The sequence below is a fragment of the Mobula birostris genome, chromosome 8 (assembly GCF_030028105.1).
Source record: "Mobula birostris isolate sMobBir1 chromosome 8, sMobBir1.hap1, whole genome shotgun sequence".
NCBI classification, from domain to species: Eukaryota; Metazoa; Chordata; class Chondrichthyes; order Myliobatiformes; family Myliobatidae; genus Mobula; species Mobula birostris.
The window spans coordinates 74,325,240-74,350,200 of record NC_092377.1 but is presented as its reverse complement, the minus strand read 5'-3'; the positions used below and the strand labels follow the sequence as shown (position 1 = coordinate 74,350,200).

General features: G+C 38.2%; 1 protein-coding gene across 1 annotated transcript in view; it reads left to right on the top strand.

Moving 5' to 3' along the window:
- Positions 1-22,520, top strand: part of macrod2 (mono-ADP ribosylhydrolase 2) — a 1,223,981-nt gene extending 1,201,461 nt beyond the window's left edge. The window contains exons 14-15 of the mRNA XM_072265467.1: positions 17,914-17,967; positions 18,675-22,520. Coding sequence (XP_072121568.1) covers positions 17,914-17,967; positions 18,675-18,688 — 68 coding nt within the window. The 3' untranslated portion in view covers positions 18,689-22,520. The remainder of the gene's footprint in view (positions 1-17,913; positions 17,968-18,674) is intronic.
- The last annotated feature ends 2,441 nt before the right edge of the window (positions 22,521-24,961 follow it).

Genomic DNA, 24,961 nt, shown 5'->3' with positions numbered 1-24,961 from the left:
AGAGTTTTAGATGATGATGAGATAGTGTACAGGAGCAAGATAGATAGGCTGTTTGATTGGTGTCACAGCGACAACCTTGCACTAATGTCAGTAAGACCAAAAAATTGACACTGGATTTCAGGAAGGGAAAGTGAGGGAACACACAACACACCAGTCCTCATCAAGGGATCAGAAGTGCGAAGGGTAGACAGTTTCAAGTTCCTGGGTGTCAATGTCTCTGAGGATCTAACCTGGTCCCAACATATCAATGCAGTTACAAAGAAGGCAAGACAGCAGCTATATTTGAGGAGATTTGGTATGTCACCAAAGTCATTTGCCAACTTATGTAGAGTGTACTGTGGGGAGCATTCTAACTGGGTGCATGTCTGTCTGGTATGAGGAGGGGCCACTGCACAAGATCAAAAGAAGCTGTAGAAAGTTGTAAACTCAGTCAGCTCCATCATGGGCACTAGCATCCCCAGCATCTAGGACATCTTCAAGGAGCAATGCCTCAAAAAGGCTGCATCCATTGTTTGAAGACCCCCATCACCCAGATCATGCCTTGTTATCATTGCTACCGTCATGGAAGAGGTCGAGAATCCTGAAGGCACACTTTCAACAATTCAGGAATAGCTTCTTCCCCTCTGCAATTACATTTCTGACATTGAGCCCATGAACACCACTTCACTCCATTTTTTTCTGTTTTTACACTATTTATTTAATTTAACTTTTTAAATATATTTACTGTAATTTACAATTTTTATTACTATTTATTGCCATGTACTGCTGCTGCATAACAACAAATTTCACAACAAATGCCAGTGATATTAAACCTGATTCTGATTCTTGAAACTTCTTTCTCCCACTTTGACATTTTCTTTATTTTCTATATACTACTGTATATACAGTGGCACGCAAAAGTTTGGGCACCCTTGGTCAAAATTTCTGTTACTATGAATAGCTAAGCGAGTAAAAGATGACCTGATTTCCAAAAGGCATAAAGTTAAAGATGACACATTTCTTTAATATCTTAAGCAAGAAAACTTTTTTATTTCCATATTTTACAGTTTCAAAATAACAAAAAAAGAAAAGGGCCTGAAGCAAAAGTTTGGGCGCCCTGCATGGCAGTGCTTAGTAACACCCCCTTTGGCAAGTATCACAGCTTGTAAATGCTTTTTGTAGCCAGCTAAGAGTCCTTCAATTCTTGTTTGGGGGATTTTCGCCCATTCTTCCTTGCAAAAGGCTTCTAGTTCTGTGAGATTCTTGGGCCATCTTGCATGCACTGCACTTTTGAGGTGTATCCACAGATTCTCGATGATGTTTAGGTCGGGGGACTGTGAGGATAACGGCAAAACCTTCAGCTTGTGCCTCTTGTGGTAGTCCATTGTGGACTTTGAGATGTGTTTAGGTTCATTATCCTGTTGTAGAAGCCATCCTTTTTTCATCTTCGGCTTTTTTACAGACGGTGTGATGCTTGCTTCCAGAATTTGCCGGTATTTAATTGACTTCATTCTTCCCTCTACCAGTAAATGTTCCCCGTGCCACTGGCTGCAACACAAGCCCAAAGTATGATCGATCCACCCCCGTGCTTAACAGTTGGAGAGGGGTTCTTTTCATAAAATTCTGCACCCTTTTTCCTCCAAACATACCTTTGCTCATTGCGGCCAAAAAGTTCTATTTTAACTTCATCAGTCCACAGGACTTGTTTCCAAAATGCATCAGGCTTGTTTAGATGTCCCTTTGAACCTTTTGAATAGAACCTTTTTGGCCTAGACCATAGAAAGAAATTGACTTGTGACAGCCTTTTAAGAAAGGTGCATACAGGTTGGGTTTGATTCTGGTATTCATGGTGCAAAGAACCACAAGGACATTTTCCATTTTCCCCACCCATGCCCTAATTCTGTGGTGTAGTCTTGTTAAACATTTTGAAAATGTAAGTTCAAGACATTTTTCTGTTTAATTTGGTGTGTCTGGGGAATGGAGCTGAAACATAAAAATAGTGGCTGATCTGTTTTTCTTTATTTCTGCTACTGCTCCAATTCATAGAAACATAGAAAATAGGTGCAGGAGTAGGCCATGCGGCCCTTCGAGCCTGCACCGCCATTTATTATGATCATGGCTGATCATCCAACTCAGGACCCCGCCCCAGCCTTCCCTCCATACCCCCTGACCCCCGTAGCCACAAGGGCCATATCTAACTCCCTCTTAAATATAGCCAATGAACTGGCCTCAACTGTTTCCTGTGGCAGAGAATTCCACAGATTCACCACTCTCTGTGTGAAGAAGTTTTTCCTAATCTCGGTCCTAAAAGGCTTCCCCTCTATCCTCAAACTGTGGCCCCTCGTTCTGGACTTCCCCAACATCGGGAACAATCTTCCTGCATCTAGCCTATCCAATCCCTTTAGGATCTTATACGTTTCAATCAGATCCCCCCTCAATCTTCTAAATTCCAATGAGTACAAGCCCAGTTCATCCAGTCTTTCTTCATATGAAAGTCCTGCCATCCCAGGAATCAATCTGGTGAACCTCCTTTGTACTCCCTCTATGGCAAGGATGTCTTTCCTCAGATTAGGGGACCAAAACTGCACCCAATACTCCAGGTGTGGTCTCACCAAGGCCTTGTACAACTGCAGTAGTACCTCCCTGCTCCTGTACTCGAATCCTCTTGCTATAAATGCCAGCATACCATTCGCCTTTTTCACCGCCTGCTGTACCTGCATGCCCACTTTCAATGACTGGTGTATAATGACACCCAGGTCTCGTTGCACCTCCCCTTTTCCTAATCGGCCACCATTCAGATAATAATCTGTTTTCCTATTTTTGCCACCAAAGTGGATAACTTCACATTTATCCACATTAAATTGCATCTGCCATGAATTTTCCCACTCACCCAACCTATCCAAGTCACCCTGCATCCTCTTAGCATCCTCCTCACAGCTAACACTGCCACCCAGCTTCGTGTCATCCGCAAACTTGGAGATGCTGCATTTAATTCCCTCATCCAAGTCATTAATATATATTGTAAACAACTGGGGTCCCAGCACTGAGCCTTGCGGTACCCCACTAGTCACCGCCTGCCATTCTGAAAAGGTCCCGTTTATTCCCACTCTTTGCTTCCTGTCTGCTAACCAACTCTCCACCCACACCAATACCTTACCCCCAATACCATGTGCTTTAAGTTTGCACACTAATCTCCTAGGTCAGTTTGGGGTACAGATCTGCTGTTTGATGAGTGAGGAGGTCTAGAAACAGTTCACTATGAGCCATCTAATACTCCACTTCTCCAATTAATTAACCCTTGGAGCTCCTCTGTTTGCTTAGGATTGAAGAGACTCTTACATTGTGAACATTGCTGAACATCTTTGTCGATGAATTGGCAGGTATTACCTTTCTAAATCTCAGTGAAATAGAAGGGTGGAAAAGCAATAGAAATAATGCCTAAATTTGAAGATGTTCCCATTAATTAGTCCACCCTTTCATGACTGACCTATTTTCCTAGATATGTCATGTTTCAAATAAATGGAAAAATTATTGAGAAAATTCTAAAGCTACTATCAATTGACTGAGTACATCACAATGCAGCTTCAATGTTAAATTTACTTTTGAACCACAAATAGACAGACAGCTCGGTAGAGCAAAATAATGCTTTACGAATGTCAGAGTAATTAATCATCTCAGATATCAACAGCATTATTAAGTGATTTACGATGTGACAAAAAAGATTTTAGTATTGTCTTATTTTCATATTTTAATATTTATTTAACAATTTCCATTTATATGTTTTGCAATCATATTTGTAGATATTTCTTTGCACTTTTTAACATAAATAATTCGTCTTGTTTTCAATACTCTGCTGTCTACTGCATTGTGTACTTATTATTTAAACAAACAATAGTTAGTATCCTGCAATCCAAATTGAGGCTCAACAATAACTGCAGCACCAGTTAATAGTTTCTAACAATATCCAACCTGGATTGTCTTCTGAACAAAAAACAAAGATCAAGATCTTGATGCAAGTGCTACTTTAAGCTGGCAACTTATCATTAAAAATAGTTAATTTTCTAATTGTTCCTCTCTAAAACATAGGCAAGTTGTCAAACAGAAAATTTTATTTTATTATATTGAATTGAAATATGTTAAAGATGTAATTCTGTAGTATAGCTAAGTGTCAGTAGGCAAATTGTCAAACACCAAATTTTATTTTATTGTATTTAATTAACGTGTATTAAAGAGATAACTCTTTACAAAGGCTATGTATCAGGGAAAAAAAAGCTGGTATTAAAAGTTTTGCTGTTGAAATTCTCAGGCACTACATATAATGACCAAGTGTGGCTCAACTGGAATTTGCGGTGATGGTGAATGGCAAATAGGCTAAAACCATCTCACAAGGAAAAGGACAAATAATCAGCCCTTAGCTCTGCTTCAATCATGGAAGAAAGCTAATAATGTGCACCTAGTTGTTTTGCAATGATCTGCTCTGTACCAATTCTAGTTTATTTCTAATGTTGTTTAATACAAATCAGAACCACTCAGTCATCTGCTTGTCATTTCTTTTGTGACCAATTGCATATAACAGGATTCCACTTTTGGAAAATAAGCATTAAGATAATTAAATGCTAACATGATTGATGGGTACTTCCTATTTATTTTTAGGCAGTCACACTGGGAACTGATATTTCACATTCTTGCTTTCATATGTCTTCCACATGCTGATGGTTTCACTAAACTAGTAATTAAAAGAATCCCAGGTACTGAGTGCCATTTCTCTTCTCTTTTGACACCATTATTTGTTCATTGGTATGAGAAGCAGATGGTCAGACATTTCAGTCTTTCAAAGCTTCAGGGCTTTCCCATCACGTCAAGCATGTCTTAGTGTTCTGCAATTAGATTTAGGCTTTCAGACTCCACAGGGATTGACTGAAGACCTGAGTAATTTCAATAAAGGCTTTTAAAGGAAGTTTGTAAAGTTAGTGAAAGCCAAGTGAGAGAACAATGTCAGTGAGTAGAAGGGGTTTCTTTCTTGTTTTAATCTGGGGAATATTGATAATGAACTCTGTGTGTGTGTGTGTGTGTGTGTGTGTGTGTGTGTGTGTGTGTATATATACATGCACATGAGTGACAGAGGGAGCTATTTCTAATGGTGCCAACCCCCTCCAGAAAAGTCACAGGCTATTGGCTTATTGATTGATTCTGGAAGAACATAGACCAGCGTCTTTTGACAATGAAATAGGCTAACTTTCTTGTGATTGATAGGCTGGTTCACAGAGCAGGACTCTGCAGGAATAAATAATGCTGAAAAATATTTTTAGAAAAATTACAGACATTCAAGTTAGCAAAGTATAACAGAGATAAGAATATGCTGTAGTAACTTATGAATAACCATCAAAACAACAATATTATGTACCAGGATTGAATTTATCCTGGATCTTCTGTCGTTCTGGACCTGAAGGAAAAACATGATGTGTTCCAATTTCTGGGCTTGAGGTACTACCTGGAGCATTGGACAGCCATTGCACAGTTGCCACTGTATGGATTGTGGTCCCAGTTTGAATATTCAAGGAAAGGAATTATGTCTTTTGAACGATCCTTCTATCATATAGGGCAAAATTCCCATGTGGGCTCATTGTAGCATTTAAGATAATAGGGCTTGGCCATCGGTCCTTGAAAACTGCTACCATCTGCAAATAAATATTTTGACAAAAATATATGAAAATTGACTGCCTGACCTCTCCATCTGGGTCTGGTTTATAATATGATCATGGCTGATCTACCTCAGGCCTCAGTTACTCTTCTGTGCCAGAGCTTCAGAATCCTTAATTGTAAAGCCACCGGAGTGTGAATCCTTGCCATTGCGAAGTAATGGCACCATAATGTAATAAAAATACCTCAAGGTATGTCGGAGTGAGTATCAAATAAAATTTCATTTAAATCTGCATAAGATTTTATGACAGGAGAGATTTTAAGGAACATCTTGAAAGAGGAACTAAAGAAAGGAGGGTGATTCTAAAATATGGAGCCTAAAGCAGCTGAGTATGAGTCACTGTTCAAGCATAGTAATATGAATCTGAAAATTGACAAACGGTGCTCACAGCTGAAGCATCTTTATTGTGTCCTCGTGCAAATAATCAATAGGAGCAAACTAGGTTGTGTGACTCATCAAATCTGCTCCATGGTTCAGTAAGATCTGTGCTGACCTTCTTTCTTGCCCCACCCCAAATCTCTTGATCCTCAAATGTTCAAAACTCGATAACAAACCTTACGTATGGTCAACAACTGAGCATCCATAGCTCAGTTCAGAATTGCAAAAATCCCTAACCTTCTAAATGTAACATTTCCTCCCCTCAACATTCCTTGGTCCACTCCCTTATCATGAGACCAGCCAAGACAAAACAGCCTGCTTAATTAGCCCAATGTCGACACTCTAAATGTTCTTTCCGTCTGCCACCAGCACCAAATGGCTGTAACTATTTATAAAATATTCTTCTGGTTACTCTAACAGCACTTCCCATCCCATCAAGAAATACAAGGTGTCAGGCACAAAATACCCCATTTACAAATTTTCTTCCAAGCTGAACACCATCCTGACTTTGAATCATATTGCTGTTCCTACACCATTTCCAGTTTGAAGTCCTAGAACTGCTTCTCATACAACATCAGACATGTAGCTTCATCAGAAGAATTAGACTAATATAAGAGGGTGGTCCACCAACAGCCCTCAAGAGTGCTTAGGGATGGGCAATAAATGATGGCCTTGCTGGTGATGACCAGGTTCTGAAAAATGAAGAAATGAAAAAAAAAAATGCCTTAACAAAGATTCCAGCCTATAAGATAAATTTTGAAAGTGTGAAGCTAGATGATGAAAAATACATCTAGCTAGAAATCTTTAATTGGACAGGAGGCTCGGTCATCGCCCAGTTTAGATACTTAAATTCTGAGGCTACAGACACTGGAATCTGGAGCAACAAGTAGATTGATGGAGGAACTTCAGCTCCTTGGTTTCATGGCTATCTGGAGAAGAAGAGTTGTATACTTTGATAGTAAATGAATCTTTGAACAATGAGTCTAACAGCATCTGTAGATGGAAATAGACATTTGATGTTCCTGTCAAGGCCTTCATGTGAATTGAAAGATACAGGGAGGTCGTCAGTATAAAAAGGTGAAAGGAATGGGTGGATCCAAGTGAGGATGGGTTATAGGCAGATAGAGAAGGGGAGGGTGCAAATTGTGACTGAAGCTAGCAGGTGATGGGTGGCGGTGACAAAAAGCTACAGATGATAGAATCTGATTGAAGAGCATGGAATCAAATGAAGGACGTGGGGAACAGGGTGTTGACTTTCTTCAAATATTTTCTCCTGACATTGCATTCAGTTGTTTCCAGCACCCACTCAGCAAAACTGAGCAAAGTAGAATTTCCACCTCCATATATTTTTGGAGGAAAATATGAGTGGCAGAGTTAGTAAATTTGCAGGTGACACAGAAATTAGTGGTATAGTGGCTAGTTAAAAGGTTATCTAACTTTATAGTATAGTCTTGAACAACTGAATCAGTGGACTGGGGAATGACAGATAAAATTCAACTTGGACAAGTGTAAAATGATACCTTTGGGGGAAAAAAAATAACAGGGCAGACTATACACTATGAATAGCAGAGCCTGAAAAGCATTGGAGAACAGAGAGACCTACAGATCTCTGAAAGTAGCAATCCAAGTAGACAAGGTGGTGAAGAAGATATATGGAAATCTGTCTTTCATTAGACAGGTTTTCAGTACAGGAGTTGGATGTACAAATGTTGGTAAGGTAGTAGGTAAATAGAACAAGATGTCTATGGAAGTGATAGAGGCGAGTACAATTACATTTAAAAGTCAGTTAAAAATTGCACATATATGGATAGGAAGTTTGGAGAGGGATATGCTCAAAGGCAGGCAAATAAAACATACTCAGTTAGGCAACTTGGTCAGCATGGCCAAGTTCGCTTGAGGTCTTATTTGCTGTGCCATGCAACTCTGTGACTGACTTCTCAGTGCTCAGAATTTTAATTTGCAGTAGCCAAAAACCACAGCTAGAGAGCACAATTCTGGTCTTATTGCCACTGCCACTAACTCAAAACAGATTTCACCAATCCATCTGCATTCCAGACAAATCACCAGTAACTTCATTTCCTTTGTGGTTTCTGCTTTAACTTATGAGGGGAAGATTCACAGCCTCCAGCTTTTCCAGGAGATTCGGATTTCAGGCAACCAACTGACAGTCACAAGTTTAAATATTTCTGTGATGATCACATTGTATTTAACTTCCTGTATCTCCCACAGCATTTATTTTATTAATATACAGAATATTACTGCTATTTCTATATGAAGTCCTTACTTAGACAGGTGTTATTTTATTTCCAGGGATGTCAACTTAAGGAGGATTGACAAATTTATGCCCCTGTTGCTTTAAATTGAAATATGAGGGATTAAGGACCAGGATTCAGAGCAGAACGTATGGTTGCTCTATCATTCGGTTTAATCTCTCTCACTCTGCCATACTAGCCTATCGTTATAACCTCGGACTCACTTATCATCAAGATATACATAGGTTCAGCAAAATATCATTGCAATTACAACACAAAAACAGACAATTTTATTTGCCCCAACTGATTTTTACCAGTGGATCTGCTCCTCACAAACTTCCTCCGATTCTATTCCATCCACTCCTATCAAAGTATCCTCCTAAGGAAGCTTATAGCTACAATTCACCTGTCAGTACTGCTTGAAGATGCAAAGTACTTTTCTAGGCTGTTATTGATCACTAGATTTGTTTGGTGCACCTGGATGGAAATAGATTCTATTTTTCTCAATTAGTCTTGGCTGCTGCCAAATGAGTTAGGAAAGATTGCTTTGAAGTGTTGCCACTCTGGAAGCACTGAGATTTGCATAAAAATCATTAAATAGATAATGGAAGTTCAATTATGATTTCATTTGGGTCAGATTATTTAGAATGTGCTTGTAAGTTGCTCTGTATTTCTAATGACCATGTAATTTTATAAATATTTTATCATCTTTATGTGACTTCAATTGTCTCTTTTTCAAGGAGTTGATTTATTTTAAAACCACCATTCATAGTCCTTTTACAATTAAATGTGTTCATTGTGCTATTACTCACTGACTAACAGACGCAGCGCATCACCATTTGTTTCATCATGATGTATCTTAATTTTCAAGGTTTTTGTAAGGTCACCTCTCAAGCATCTTGGTTCAAATACAAGATGTAGAACATTGTGTCCTACCTTTTGACCACCATAAATCTGAATAATAGATTCAGTAACATTCCTGCCTCATCATTCCAAGTTTCCCTCATAACTGTAATGACCACACTTCAAAGCACTTCATTGATTCTAAAGCATCTTAGGCCATCATAAAAAGAATGAAAATTTTGGTACCTAAATGAAAGCCTTTCTGTCTGAACAGTTGCCATTCCTATTCTTCTCTCTCCAGAGATACTATTTTTTTCGAACAGACTCCCCTTCCCAGTGTATGCTTGCACTCTCTAATTCTTATCAATCCAATAAACCGGACTACCACCATGCCAAAATTTTAAAAAAACAGCATTTGCTGTAAATCTAATAAGGAGTCATCAATCTGAAATATTAACTCTGTCTCCCTCTCCTCCCACTCCCTCTCACTCTCCTCTCTGCTCACCCTGCTACTCCCCTCTCCCCGTTTCCCCTCATGCCCTCTCCCCTTTCCCCTTCTTCCCCCTCTCCCCCTCCTTCCATGTCTCCATCCCCCTCTCCCTCCCTCTCTGTTGGTATTCCAGACCAGAGTATTCCATCATTTATCATTTTTGCCTCTGTAGTGATATATCTGGTACAAATCCCTGGATTCAATTGGTTCTTCTCCTCCTCTCTATGATCAACTTAATATCTCTCCTCCCAAGGATGCTGCATGACCGGCTGTGTTTCCTCAGCATATTGTCTGCAGCTCCAAGTTCCAGTGTCTGCAATCTCATGTTTCTCTCTTAAGATCTGGAATTTCTCTCTAAATCTTTTTACCTTATTCTTCATTTAAGTTGCTCCCTAAAACCTGCTCTTGAATCAAGTTTTTGGTCCCTTGTTTCGGCATCTTACATGCCTCAATATCAAATATTGTTTGATTATTACTCCTTGAAAGCATCTCAGGATCTTCAGCTAGATATAATGTAATGTGTTTTTTTTTTAATCCAGTGAGTGCTTCATTTTATTAATTATTCCTTCCACTTAAGACTAAATAATTGCTGTACTTAACCAAAAGCTTGGTCAAAATACATTTTCAACCTTAATTTCCTTTCCAGTGTTTGTCATTCTATAATAATCTGCCAGTAACGTGATTGATTCCTTGCCGTTTCTCAGATCAGTCATAAGAGATTCCGCTGAAACACTTTAAATCCATAAACTCTAATGCCTTGATATTGTTTCTATTATTACAATTTTATTTTCTTTATTCCTTCATGTACACTTCTTACAGTTTTGTATCAAGGTTTATTTATTTTCTACTCATGATTCAGTTGCAACCCTGTTTCAATTTATCGCTAAATTTATGTCAAAGGTTTCCGTTTTAATCCATGATTCCAGTCACTTTTTTGTGTGCTTAAGCTCTTAACAATAGAATTTAATATATTTGCAAATGTTTGGTTACTGTCTTAATTGCCCTGGGACTAATAGCCCTATCAGTTTATAATCCAGTAGTGGCCGTTCTTGATGTAATTTCCTTTGTGGCCCAAAACTTCAGGCCTCCATCACCAAGGATCTTTCTGTCTTCAACCTTCTACACCGTAGCAATGAAATTTAAGGTAATAATGAGGAAAGGCACCTCATCTTTTGACCAGACAAATGACAGCCTCCTATGTCAACACTGAATTCAACTCTTCCAGATTCTGAAATAAAACAAAAAACTACAGATGCTGGAAATTTGAAATTAAAGTAGAGGATGTTAGAAATACTTAGTGGGTCAGGGAAGATCCATGGAAGCAGGCACAGAGTTAATACCTTGTGTTGATAAAAAGCCATCAACCTGAAACATTAACTCTGTCTGCATAGATATTATCTGATCAGCAGACCATGGCCAGTTACCATGGTTTCTGCTTCTGTTGATTGACGTGTCCTCCACCTCCTAACCACGGATAAGGTACCAGAAAACTGGAGGATAGCTGATGGTGTTCCCTTATTCAAAAAGTGCATTGGGGTTAAGCCAGGTTACTACCCGCCAGTTGATGAATATGGGTCAGGCACTGAGCCTTACGTCAGTAGTGGGGAAATTATTGGAAAACATTCAAAGGGGCAGGATTTATATTCACACTGAGGGCCTGAGACTGATCAGGAGTTGTTATCATGGTTCCATTCAGGAGAAATTCTGTCTTGCACATTTATTTGAGATTCTGAGGCGACATCTAAGAAAAATAGATGAAAACAAGCCAGTAGATGTGGTTTTCACGGAGTTTGATGAAGTTTCACGTGGTAAACTGGTCCAGAGGTTTAGGGCACATGGAGTCCATGTATAGTTGACAAATTGCGTTAGAGATAAGAAACAAAGTACAGTGGTCTAAGGCTGTCTTTCTGGCTGGAAGTCTGCAACTGGTGGTGTTTTGCATGGATAGGTGCTGGAATAACTGTTGTTTGTCAGGTATAAAAATTACTTAGGTAAGAATGTAGGTGGACTGATTAGTATGTTTGATGATAATGGCACCAAAATAATTGGTAGAATAATAGGTAGTGAAGAGTTTTTAGAAGTTCACAGAGAAACATTGATTATTTGAAAAATTGGATGGGGCAATGGGAGATGGAATTTAATTCAAACATGTAGGAGATAATACATTTTTGACATCAAATACTAACAGGACATATACAGTACGATAATAATGTAATGCTGGAACTTCAAGGTGAGAGTTAATAGTTCACTGAAAATGATGACAGCGTATGTGGAGTAGTGAAGAAGCTACTCAGCATGCTTGCCTTAATAGGCTGAGGTGTTGTCATGTTGCAGCTATAGGAATCATTGGTCAGGTCACACTTCAAATCATGTGCACAGTTCTAGTTGGCATAATACAGAAGGGATGTGTAGCAATAGAGAGAGTTCAGAAGAGATTCATCAGGATGTTGCTTTGAATAGGGGGCTTTTCTTATGAAGAGGGGTTGGATATGCTGGGTTATTTCCATTGGAATGTAGGACATTGAGGAGTGATACTAAAAAGATGTATTAAATTATGAGACGATAGAACATAAGACATCAGAATGGAATTAGGGTATTTGGTCCATCAAGTCTGCTTCTCCATACATCATGGCTGATTTATTATCCTCTTAACTCCATTCTCTTTCCTTTTCCCTATGACCTTTGATGCTGTTACTAATCAAGAACCTATCAACCTCCGCTTTAGATATACCCAATGACTTGACTTCCACAGCCATCTTTCACAATGAATTCCACTGACTTGCCACCCTCTGGTTAAAGAAATTCCTTCTAAAGGGACATCCCTGTATGCTGAGGCTGTGGCCCTGCTATGGGAAACATCATCTCCACGTCCACTCTATTTAGGCCTTTCAATATTCGATAAGTTTCACTGAGATTCCCCCCTCATTTTTCAAAACTCCGGAGCTATCAAATGCTCCTCATACATTAACCATTTCATTCCCGGGATAATTCTAGTGAATCTCCTCTGGATACTCTTCAATGCCAGTACTTCCTTTCTTAGAGAAGCAGCCCAAAACTGCTTACAGTACTCCAAGTGCGATCTGACCAATGCTTTTATATACTAGTCCTCTTCAAATTAATGATAATGTTGCATTTGTCTTCCTTACCACCAACTCAACCTGCAAATGAATCTTTAGGGAATCCATTTATGAGGGGCATAACTAGGGTAGTCAGGGTCTTTTGCCCAAAATAGGGGAGTCTAGAACCAGAGGGCATGGGTTAGGTGATAGGGGAGAAGCTTAAGAGAGACAGGAGGGACAACTTTTCACACAGATGTGGAGGTTATATAGAAGGAGCTGCCAGAGAATGTGGTGTAGGCAGGCACATTACAATGTTCAAAAGGCATTTGGGCGGTTACTTGGGTAGGAAAAGCGCAGACTTAACATGACAAACGTGATTAACATAGATAAGCAACATGGACTGCATGGACATGTCTGGCCAAAGGCTCTGTGACTCTCTGACTGTAATTTTGTAATTGTAGTTAATGGAGAAAACTGAGATCAACGATATGTTTTACTGATTAAGTATCCATATTCCCTTGAAGTGCAGAAAGCTAAGGAAGAAAAATGATGAAATGTACAAGTTGGCTCTCTCACAGCAAGTAATAAGTCTTGTCCAAGTACAGTTTTGAGGAGGAAAGGGAGATGGAGAAAGCACAAAGGCCCATTTTTCTCTGATAACCTATATTTTGCATTACTATATGTTAAAAAGATACCCTTTTCTTGATGATGCCATAGAATTCTAGAATGCAGCATCATCTTATCGGATATCTACGTCAGCAGTTATCTGTTAAAGCTCAAGAGGTATAAATTTTCCTTCTTTTGTTTTATAAGGCACTAGGTATCATATAGTAGAGATTTTGAGATAAGCTTTGCTTCAGAAGTCTACAGACCTTTGCCCTTACGGGACTTTTGACATATCCTTGAAATTTTGGGTCACTGTTTAATCCTCATTCAGAATTCATATTGATTAGCATTGTGTTCTTATAACCAATCCTCAATTATGTATTCTACTCATTCATTATCTGCTTTCCTCTCATAAATTATTCATGATGTACTTTGATAAAGCACTCCCAACCAACTATTAAGAGGTTAATTATGAATTCTTTGTCCTCTGTTTTAATGATGTGAACCAATTTAAAATAAACAGCAAATGCTATTCATCTGAAAGCAGATTAATATTATGCAGTTGCAGGAGCCATTCTTTCAATAATTTCCAGTTTCTTGTTTTTGAAGATGAGAAACAGCTTAAAGAGAGATTCAAAATGCTCTTATAATCATTAATACCTGCAGTGATTCAGCTTTGTAATAATTATATTTGCATCTTCAGTAAAACATAAAATATCGTATGGAAAACATCTTTTCATATACTCAAAACTATCAAAGTTAAAATGTTGGAAGTTTACAGTTGAACTGAAAGTATCAGTTTTAAGTCTCAAGATATGATATAACATGCATTGCTTCTAAATTTGTCAACCAATAGAGAAGTAGAGGATGGGAGACTAAGATAATCTAAGAATCAAAGGGAAAAGATTTAGAAAGATAGTTGTAGTAGTGAAATTGTTTTACCATGCACATTCGCACAGTTGATTAATGTCTATATTGTATCCTGTCATATGCCGTCATGTTGATTTAATGAAGTCGTATCACCTTGAACTCTGCATGAGAGTCCTGCTAGTTCCTATAAAAGTTTCACCAATTTGTCCTCACGGAGTATAGAGTAACACATCATGGAAGCTGGTCCATGCCGACCAAAGCATCCTCCCAGCCTGTAACCCCCTGAGCCCCTCCCCACCATCTATCTATCCAATTGCCTCTTAAATGGTGCACCTTGGCCAATTACTCTGGCAGTGCATTCCAAGTCTTTTTTAAATCTCTCCCCACTTATTTTGTACCTGTGCCCTTCAGCTTTGAACTCCCCAAAACCTGGAGAAAAGACTATGATCCGTACCCATCAGGATCTTATATGTTCTGTGAGGTCGCCTCTCATTCTTCTGTATTCCAGGGAATAAAGATCCAGCGGGACCTACCTCTCCCTATAATTCAGGCCCTCTACTCCAGGAAGCATCTTTTTGTAAATTTCTTCTGCACCCACTGGAGCTTGACAATGTCTTTCCTAGAACAGGATAACCAAAACCGTACACAATACTCCAAGTGCGGCCTCACCTGTTATTGAGATAACTAAAGAATAGCTTTATCTAAAGATAAAGAGTAGCTTTATTTGTCAATCAAAACATAAAGTGAAATATGCCATTTGCGACAAGACTAACAAAGTCTGAGGATATGTTGGGGGCAGCCTCCAAATGTCGCCATGCTTCATCCATCAACTAACCTGTACGCCTTTGGAACGTAGAAGAAAAATGGAGCACTGAAGGGAACCTATCCAGTCATGGGAAGAATGTAGAAACTCTTTACAATCAACAACTGGTATTGAACCCCTCTTGCTGTGGCTGTAGATCTTTGCACCAACCACTATGCTACCGGGCCTCCCCTGCAACATAATGTGTCTATTCTTAAATCTATGCCCTTACTAATGAGGCCAGCATGCTTAATGCTTTCATCACCATTTTGTCTACTTGTGGAGCCACTGTCCACTTATACTCCCAGGTCCCTCTATTTCACAACATTCATCAGTGTCCTGTTATTCACTGTAGAAATCCTACACTGGTTTGACTGTCTAAAATACATTACTTCACACTTACCTAATTTCAAAGACATATGCCATTCCTCAGCCCATCTCCTGACGATCTCAAGATCTCTTTGCAATGCACTGTAACCTGCTTTGCTATCAACAAGACCACCCTGCCCCCCTATTTAATATCATGTAAACTTGCTCATTGTGCCATGTATATTCATATCCGTTTACATAAATAAGAATAACAGAGGTCCCAATACTGACCCCTTGAGCAATGTACAAGTCACAGGCCTCAGGTCAGAGAATCAAATTTCTGTCGTCACCCTTTGCTTCCTATCATCAAGTCAATTCTGAATTTCCCTTGCTAGTTCCCCCTGAATCCCGTGCGGCCTAACCTCCTAGATCAGCCTGCCATGCGGAACCTTGTTAAAGGCCTTATCAAAGTCATTTGATACGCTTGGACCTTTATTAAATGTGTGAAAATGTATTTTTATTAAAAAGTACAGCTTATGCATTGTCTGAAGGAGCAGTTGTACAGAGGCCAGAGAGTGGATTTAAGTAGTTTTGAATTAGCCTCCACGTCCTCCAGCAAAAAAATATCAGGCAGGGAGTAAAAGCTGATGCTCTTTTTGTTCTTGTAACAGTGGTGTTGTGAAGGAACTTCCACAACCAGCTCATGTTCATCAGACACAAAAAAAACTTCAGACCAATTGAGTGAATTCATTGTCATCAATTTTTCATAGAATGAAACAATTTCTCACAAGTATTAACAGTGAGGCCGAAACAATCAAGCAATAATAATGTTCAATTCTGCCCTGTTTGCCAGCAAAATTGCTTTTTTTTTTGCATTTGGTACACAGAAAGTGAATGATAACAAAGAAATTTCTTCATCTCAGGATATGCATTTATCAACTGAGTTACCGAAGCCTCTGGTAAATTTAAGCGCCTATTAATTGTCCTAAGGTCTTTCCAGCAAGTCATTGACAAAAAGAGATTTTTTTAAAACTTCTTAACAAGTGTTTTGTGTTTGATGTAAATTGGCCACAATTGATTCTTCCTTCAGTTCAATTGAAGCAAGAGATCAGAAAGATAATTTTTTGTTATTTCACTTCATCACCCAATTGTAAGGTATTCCTGCATCTTTTATTGTTCCCAGCTGCAAGCTTAATTATCAAGTTGGAAGAATCATGAGATCTGTTTAAAGCTTCAGATGTCTTGAACATTTCCAAAAGAGTTCTCAACTTTTTGAACCCTGTTCTCTTTCTCAATACAAATTGATACTGGTCAAGATGGTGCAGAGCTGTGGTCTCCATCAAGGTCATAGCTCAGTTTTAGTTGATTTTTAGGATTGTAAGGATGATTTATGGAACCGAGAGGGGAGTTGGAGATCAGGTTATTGTTTAGGAGTAGGGAGAGTTGGAGGTGAGGCTGGAGTCTAGGCCTACCTTCTGCGCTCTGCATTTGAATGCCAATGATGTGGATATGGGACAAAATGCACCCCAGTTTGGATGTCAGGTCAGCAGACCAGCGAGGATGAAGGCTGGTGCTCCCCCCCCCCCCCCCGGGTAAGTGAGTCAATGGTGGGTTCTGGGATTGGAGTTCCATGAGGACAGGCGGAATGAGGGCCTGTGACACCCTAGCTATGCGAGCTGGCAAGAGTAGAGTTCGAGGCCTAGTTTTCAGAGTTCCAGTCATCAGATAGGCCAGGAGTTCATGATCTTCATCCATCATCATCATCATCAGAGAGTCCTGTGGTCAATAGCAAAGATGCATGTTGTTCTGCAAACATGCCTTGTTGATGCCAGAATGTGTGCCACCAAATTCTGCCCCCAGCACATCCTTGGGTTGTTTTGTTTGTTAATGCAAACAATGCATTGCACTGTATGTTTCAATATACATGTGATAAATAAATGAATCTGAATCTTCACCCTTCTGCCAATGTCCATGTCAGAACAACCTCAACCAATCTCTGGGGCTAACCACCCTCTCCCAATATTACCTCTTGATTCTGCCACATTGATCACTGACAGTCAATCACTACTACAAGACTCTAATCCCAGAAATCACCCTCCTTACAGAGCTTGTTGAACTGCAACCCATTACCCCTCACAGTAGAGAATTGGTTGCTTATGAACTGCATGAAGCAAAGGTAGCAGTGACTCTTCTGAAGCAACAATGTAATATTATATTGTTACTACTGAACAATGTACAATACTGGATAGTAGATTATTGAATTAAAACTCTCCATTAACATGCCTTTGTTGATGCCTTTCAAAGATTACAAGGATGTAAAGTGAGGGGTAATGTTCTTCAAGCTTCAGCTGACCTTCATTGGAACAGTGTGGAAAGAGAAATACACCCAGGAGAGAAGTTAGAATGGCAAGCAGTTGGAAACTGATGACCATGCTTGTGCCCTGAACAGAGGTGTTTAATGAAGAATGACAAGAGTGTTACAGGGAGAATGGTTCCTTTGGAATGCTAGAAAGGACGCAGTAATGCAGACTTATTTTACTTGCAATTTGCACAGGACACAACTTGATGCACATGCTGGAAGTTTAAAAAGTCTAATATAACCAAATATTATCAATGTTTTGCAGGAGAAGATAAGGAAAATAATGACAGCATACCCTTTATTGATGAATGTGAAGAAGGTATGGAGGTTCTTGTTTCAGAATAATTTTGTTTGAAGAAATATTAAAATAAGCTTTTGATAAATAAAATAATAGAATAAAAATCAAAATATATTGTCCAAGAATCGGATTTGTCAGCTTTCAAGATATTTAAATAGAAGTTTTTGATCAAAATGAATTTGAAGTCATAATGTTGTTTATAATTGTCTCGTTCTTCAGCTGCTTCATAGAGTAGAATATGTTAAAGACAGCAGAAAAAGGATATTTGAAATATTATCTGCTGAAAACTTTTCTATTGTTGCTTAGCTTTTTTATAAATCTCGTTAGGTCTTCAGATTTACTCTGATTGGGTAGATGTCCACAATTGACTCACAATGGCTCCATTCAGGGTTATTCTATCTGCTTGACCTTGAACTTGTAGTATTCTTCCATGATTGCAGAAGCTCTGGATCACGTTAAGACTGATGAGGCATTTTTTTTATGTCGCAGAGGCAGCTGAGTTCTGCTCATTTATACAATGCAAGCATTAATTCCGAAACCTTAGCTTATATAGACCAGGCAGAATCTGCCAAATGATCCATTTGTTCACCAGACTATTAAACAGCTAAAGAAACATTTATTGCACACCATGAATTAAGACAATGAAACAGATGACATAAATGTTCTTCGAAGAGAAATTTCCTGTCTTGGCAGCAGCTATATTTATACTTATTTCTTCTTTTAAACAGAAAGTGGACAATGAAGACTATGTGTGGCTAATGCAAGATCCAGTGTTGTCTTTGAAGGCGGGTTGTAGCCCTTCAGCCCTCCAGAAGGCATATGGTACAATTTTGTGCTCGAGTTTAGGTGCCACCTTATTCAGTTTTGTGTATAAAAAATCTGAGTTGCATTATGTTTTGTAATTGTGTTATTGAAGGGAATCTTTCGATCTGATGATGTGCTTCTAAATAATATTTTGACTGCCAGAGCTGTTGTTTTATTGGTCAATAGAGCTTTGATCTGAACAAGTTGTGTTCACCTCCATTACATCGGGAGTATTACGTTTTTGATACTGCTTATTCATAAAGAACTGACACTAAAGCAGCCCAAAAGTACAATGCTGATGTCCCATGGAACATGCAATGACTTAGCCCGAGTTCTCTTTGTAATCTTCCTCTGATCTCAGAACTGACCTAATGATCCCATTCTCTTTGAATTAAAATTTAAAATAGAAATAAATAACTTTTCTGTAATAAATAAAAGAAAAATCAAGATATTTCTTTTTTTGTTTTCTTTGCCAATTCCTTAACACTGCACTATGTTTGGTTCTCAGCCTGAAATATATAGAAAAAGTTTTGCATTGGTTAGAATGCATTTTTTTCATCCAAGAGGAACCTATTTTACTCCAGAACTGACATACAGAAGTCGATCTAGAGCAATGATATTGTCTCTTTGCTTTTTCATAAATCTGCTAACTTTTTCAAACTTGTTCACTTTCTGCTTGCACGTACAGATTGCCATACATATCCATTTTACCTAGTTTCCTCTCATCTCCTCCCATCTGCTGATGACACCGCAGGTATTTAGTAAGTTCATTTGTCTTCTGTAAGCCTTGGAAATCCCAACATAAGCGTTTCCTCATTTCTATTCCTTCCTCACTCAAAGCACTCTGCAAATCTACCCTCTTAAACTGAAAATTAGGTTATCTGTCCTACTTGCAAATTATTCCTGTGTAGTATCAAATGAGTACTAGATTAAAGGTGCCTCATAACAGTAGAAATGTCAATAAATTTAACTCTGGTGTGAAAAATACATTATTCAGCCTCTGAAAAGGAAAATCAGCATCCCTTATCTACTTGTCTGATATTGGCAAACTTGCTGAAGATTTGTAGCATTTTTTTGTATTTTTGTCAAAAAAAAGAATCGACTGGTGACTTTTCTTTCACCCAGGAAGATATCGCTGAGAAATAACATACTTCTGTTAAACTAAAAATAACTGTTAGACTTCATGCATAGTCAGTAGTTGCTATTAACTGGGATTATTAACCACAATATTTACTTGTTTGAAAGAGACATTGGCTCATGGAGGAAAACCGGGAATAGCCAATTTCGAAAAGAAAAAGAAACAATTCTCTGGTGGAAAAGAAAACAGTGTCCAACTTTATTTTAACTATTGCCAAGATTTGGAGTGAAGGCTAGTATCCCTTTCTTGAGCAGACTGCTTGCCCCAGTAGGAGAAAGGAAAGTTGCTACAGCAACTTCTATTAATACTGCAATGTAGCAAGATACAAAAAAATACATCAGTGAACCAAAAGAACATTTGATGACAAATGTTTGAATTGGGTTTTAATCAAAATTATTTAATAGTTCTTAAATAAAGAGTTGTTGAGAGGGTGACAGGTTAAGCAATGTAATTCCAGAGGGCTCTGACATCTGAATGTACAAGCTCCAGCAGTGTAGCAATGAAATTTAAGCATGATCACAAGGCAAGCTTCAGAGAATCAGTTATATGCATGATTGTTAGTCTGCAAAGATTAAAGATTGTGAAAGGAATGATAAAACAGGTTATTTTGATCAAATCTGAGTTTGTAAAATAGGATATTTACTTCATTTAGGACAGTGTAGATCAGCAACATGTGGATAATGGTAATGGGACTTGATGGAGTTAGGGCACAGGCACCCAAAATTTGACTGAGTTCTGGGTTATGGAAAGTAGTGCAAAAGAGGAAGGTCAGAAATGTGAGTGAGTAAGGCAAAGCTGTGGATGCTGGAAATCTGAAATAAAACAGAAAATGCAGGATGCATTCAGGAGTTCAGGGGAAAATAGAGTTAATGCTTCAAGTTGGCAACCCTTCAGAACTAGGATCATCAATTCTGATGAAGGACCTTTGATATCTGTTGATGCATCGTCTCACTCCAAAAATGCAGTCTAACTTAGTGTATTAGAGTACTCAGTCTACAGGTAAAAAATGTCCCAACAGCGACAAATCAAGTTATGGAAGTGAAGCTTGCAGCCAAAGTGATAATCTGTAAAGCATAAATGGCAGACTATTACATTATCTGTGAGCAATTAGGCCTCATTCTTTCTCTTATACCAGGTGTCAGTTCAGTTCATATTGTAGGTTTTTTTTCCTCTCTGATTCAACACTAACTCATAATTTTAGAGCTAATTTTGTCACTTCTTTGTGCAGCTTAATTGCAAAAGTTACCCCTTTCTAGTGCAGACCATGCTCCCTAGTTCCACAGTGAAATGATCTGTGTATCCAACTGGTCAAGCCATTGGAATGCTAAAAATGAAATCACTGCAGCCGCTACCTATTCACTCTGCATCAATTTCACCTCTCAGCCATCTCTTTTCCAGAAAGCACATATCCTGCTAGGATAAGTACTCTTTTATAATCCATTCCTGCATTCCCTCTGTCTTTCTGGTTATTCTCTTCCCTATCCTGGGAGCAGAAAAAAAAGAGATTTAGATTAAAGATAGTATTTTACAGAATCTCTGGATGTCACAACATAATCTCCTGCAAACTAAGTAAATCCTTAAAATTAATCACTATTTTGAGCACCCACTTTGTGAGACAAATGCTTTTGTTTATTCACTGAGGGATATTGCGGAACATTTTTGAGCATCCACCTGAGACATAAAATAAGCTTATTTGTAAAACGCCATGTCTGACAACACAGTATTTCCTTAGTGCTCAAGTGAGATCTTGGTCCAAGCCTTTGGAGTGGGTCTTGAATAAAATACATTATTCTAATTGTTGTGGTCAACTTCAGGATAACCTCCACCATTTTGGTTAATGAACTTTGATTGATCCCCTTTTAAGAACTACTCTTCTTACAATTATTTTTCCCAAAATTGACAAGGAAGAGACCGTTTGGCCCATTGTGTCTGGCCCATTTCTTTGGTAATTTTTTTTTAAATTTCTGACAGAGCTTTAGCTGGTGCCAAAGTGAATGTAAAATGAACAATCTGGGTAGGACTCGCACAACTGTTACCAAGCTGACTCTTTGTGATGTAGACTTTAGATGCCTTGTTTAATTGTGCTGATGTGCAGTGTGATATTAGAATGATAGATTATGTCAGCGGTGTAAAATGTATGGAAGCAAATTCACAGATCATTTTACATCACTCATTATGAAACCCCTGGGGCTAATTTTCTCACACCTATTTTACCTTTGACACCCATCAGAGTTTGCCAAGACAGTCATCATTCTTGTCTAATCAGGAGCCTAGTTTCCAAATCTACTGTTCAAAGCCCTTAGTTCTGTCTAATTTGCAATGGAAATGTTCAGAACACACTCTTTATTAGCTTTATGCATCCTTTAAAACATCTGGCAGTGCATGCTTGCTTTAGACAATGTTTAGATAGGTGTCTTACTTTTCTGAGACTTCCAAAAAGAATGGTTTCTTTTTCCTTCAATGTTTTAAAATTTTGCTTTACCTGATGGTTATGTAATAGTAACTGGCAGTTGTTGTTTAAAAACTGGAACCAAATAGATAAAATTGGAGATTATCTTGCTGACTTACTGCCGTATTGTTAACTCATTAAATAGCCAGCGTTACCTATTAAACATGTTTTTTTTCTGTTATTCTCTCTGTGCCATGAATTTGGGATGTAATCAGTAGAAAACGATGCCTTCACTTTATGTCTATTAAATAAAATGAACAGTAATAGCATTTTGAAAGACACAACTTTTCAATTATTCTAACAGATCCTTGTGATTGATGACTGTTGTGATTTAGATCAACTTATTTAGCCTGATAATAAACAGCGTGGTTATGAGGTAACATCTCAGTTTTATCTTTGAATTCATCTGTGACATTTTGGACTTGTACCTAAATCAGGCGTTTTTTACAATATGGGTAGAACAGTGTTGTAAAGTCTCAGCATTTTGCTCTGATGTCAAACAGAAAACAAGGATTCAGGTGAGATCATTTCAGAATCGGCACAGGCAAGTGGATACTTCAGTTGGACTATGTTAGCTGGCAGATCTGAAAGCATGTATGTATCTACCTCAACATCATTCCCAGATTTACTTTAATTTCTGTATTGGTTACTTTTCTTTTTACAGTTGAATGAGGTGCATCAAATAGAACCCTTTCAGAGTTAAGCCAAAAGGCAGGGCTTAGATCTCTTCCAAGTTGTATATGCTACAAGACATGAAACTAAATTCTTTATATTGTTTTTCATGCATCCCTCTCCAAGTCTCATTAACAGCAAATTCATGGCCTGTTACTATGCTACAAAATGCGCAACAGAATGTGATCCTTACAATGTTTATTTCTGTGGAAGATTTACTCAGGTGAAAATTAGACCCCTAACAAGAAATATTAAATTGGATACTGCATCTGAAATTCCCAAGACTGCATATTTTATAATCTCAAAACAAATGGTAAACAACTTGTTCATTCATCCTAATCATTCAGCAGCACCAAGTTAGATAATGACAACAGCCATTATTCAATTTCAATGAAGCATCTTTGAATAATAAGACTGAGGTATTTGGGTTTAAATCATAGTGAACTCTGAATGAATGTGAATTATTACCCTCTTGTTTCTTTCATTTCTGATTTTAACAGTAGCGTACACATTTTGTCTGCATTGGTACAAGAGCTGAAATTTGTCAGAGGTTTAGATGCTGACAGGTTCAGCTTTTACCCACACTATTGAGGATAAAAGAGCAAACTACTTGCTTTCTCATACCTCAGTGCTTGTGCATCGCAGTGATTGTTTTTCACTGCCTGCAAACTATGTTTGTAATCTCTGCAGGTCAGTGAGTTAGAAAGGAATTTGTAAAAGTTTCAAGGTATTATTGTAAAGTGATGGAGCTGGTAAAAACTATTTTGTACCTATTCTATTAGCTTCAGATTCTAAGACTATACAAAAGCGTTAAGGCCAGACACTTCAGGAATGAAGTTTACGCTTGTGCAAAAGGTTGTTAATTTTAAAACTGTGAAGGACAGATTTTAGCTAAGCAAAGGTTGACAGGTATATGGGGAAAGTACTTTAGGAATTAGATCACAAATAAATGACAATCCCAATGAATGATGAACCTGCTTTGAGGACCTAGACGCCCTCCATGTTTCAGTATTTCAGTGAAAGCCTTAAGCAACTGACAATTTTTAGTGAGCGAAGATGGATTTAATAGTGAACTGAAGCACGCTTTAGACTTCTCAATTGATTTGTTAAATGAAAGGGTCTTGAATAAGCTATTCAGAACTATGTCTGGGTGCATGTTTGTCTGATCCGGTTTGTAAATTGTGCAAAGCTGTGCTCTCTTTCATTTCAGCACTCCACTAATAAGATGCAGCATCTCCCGATTCACTGTTTTGTGCAGAACAGGAATTTCAATTGAACTCTAAGCTTCTTAACGTAATTGGGTTCCGGCAAAGGAAGGTTGCTAAAGGAAAATTGCCTAGTTTTGTCAGCAGTACTAAGTTGGATAATGACAACAACCATTATTCGTTTTAGTATTTTGCCCAATGAGTGGTAAGCAGGAATAACCTCAGTGTTGCTTTTATGAACGTAACTGTGTTTACTTAAGCATGACATGAAGTTAAGTATTACATGAACATTGGCGTGTGAAAGAAAAATTTGAGCCATTGTTTCCACGAGATGGTTTGGTGTGATGATTTATTGTCTTGTTTATTTCTGAGCTAAACTTATTAGGACTGTTTTACTGGTCTGCAGTCAATTTTGACTTTCTGTCAGAATGTACATTAAGCTTAACAGTATGTCTTGAGTAGTGTTGACTTGAATCTTTAAAAATTCAAAGAAAATTATTTGTGTGTGTGTGTATGTATATATATATATATTTATATCAAATGTGTGTGTGTATACAGTATGTGTGTGTGAATATATAGATCTGTATGTATGTATGTATATGTGTGTGTGTGTGTAGCCCTGAAATCCATTTTTTGCAAGCATTCACAGTAAATACAAGAAATAACAATAGAATCAATGAAAGACCGCACCCAACAGGATGGACAAACAACCAACCTGCAAAAGACAACTGTGCAAATAGAAAAAGA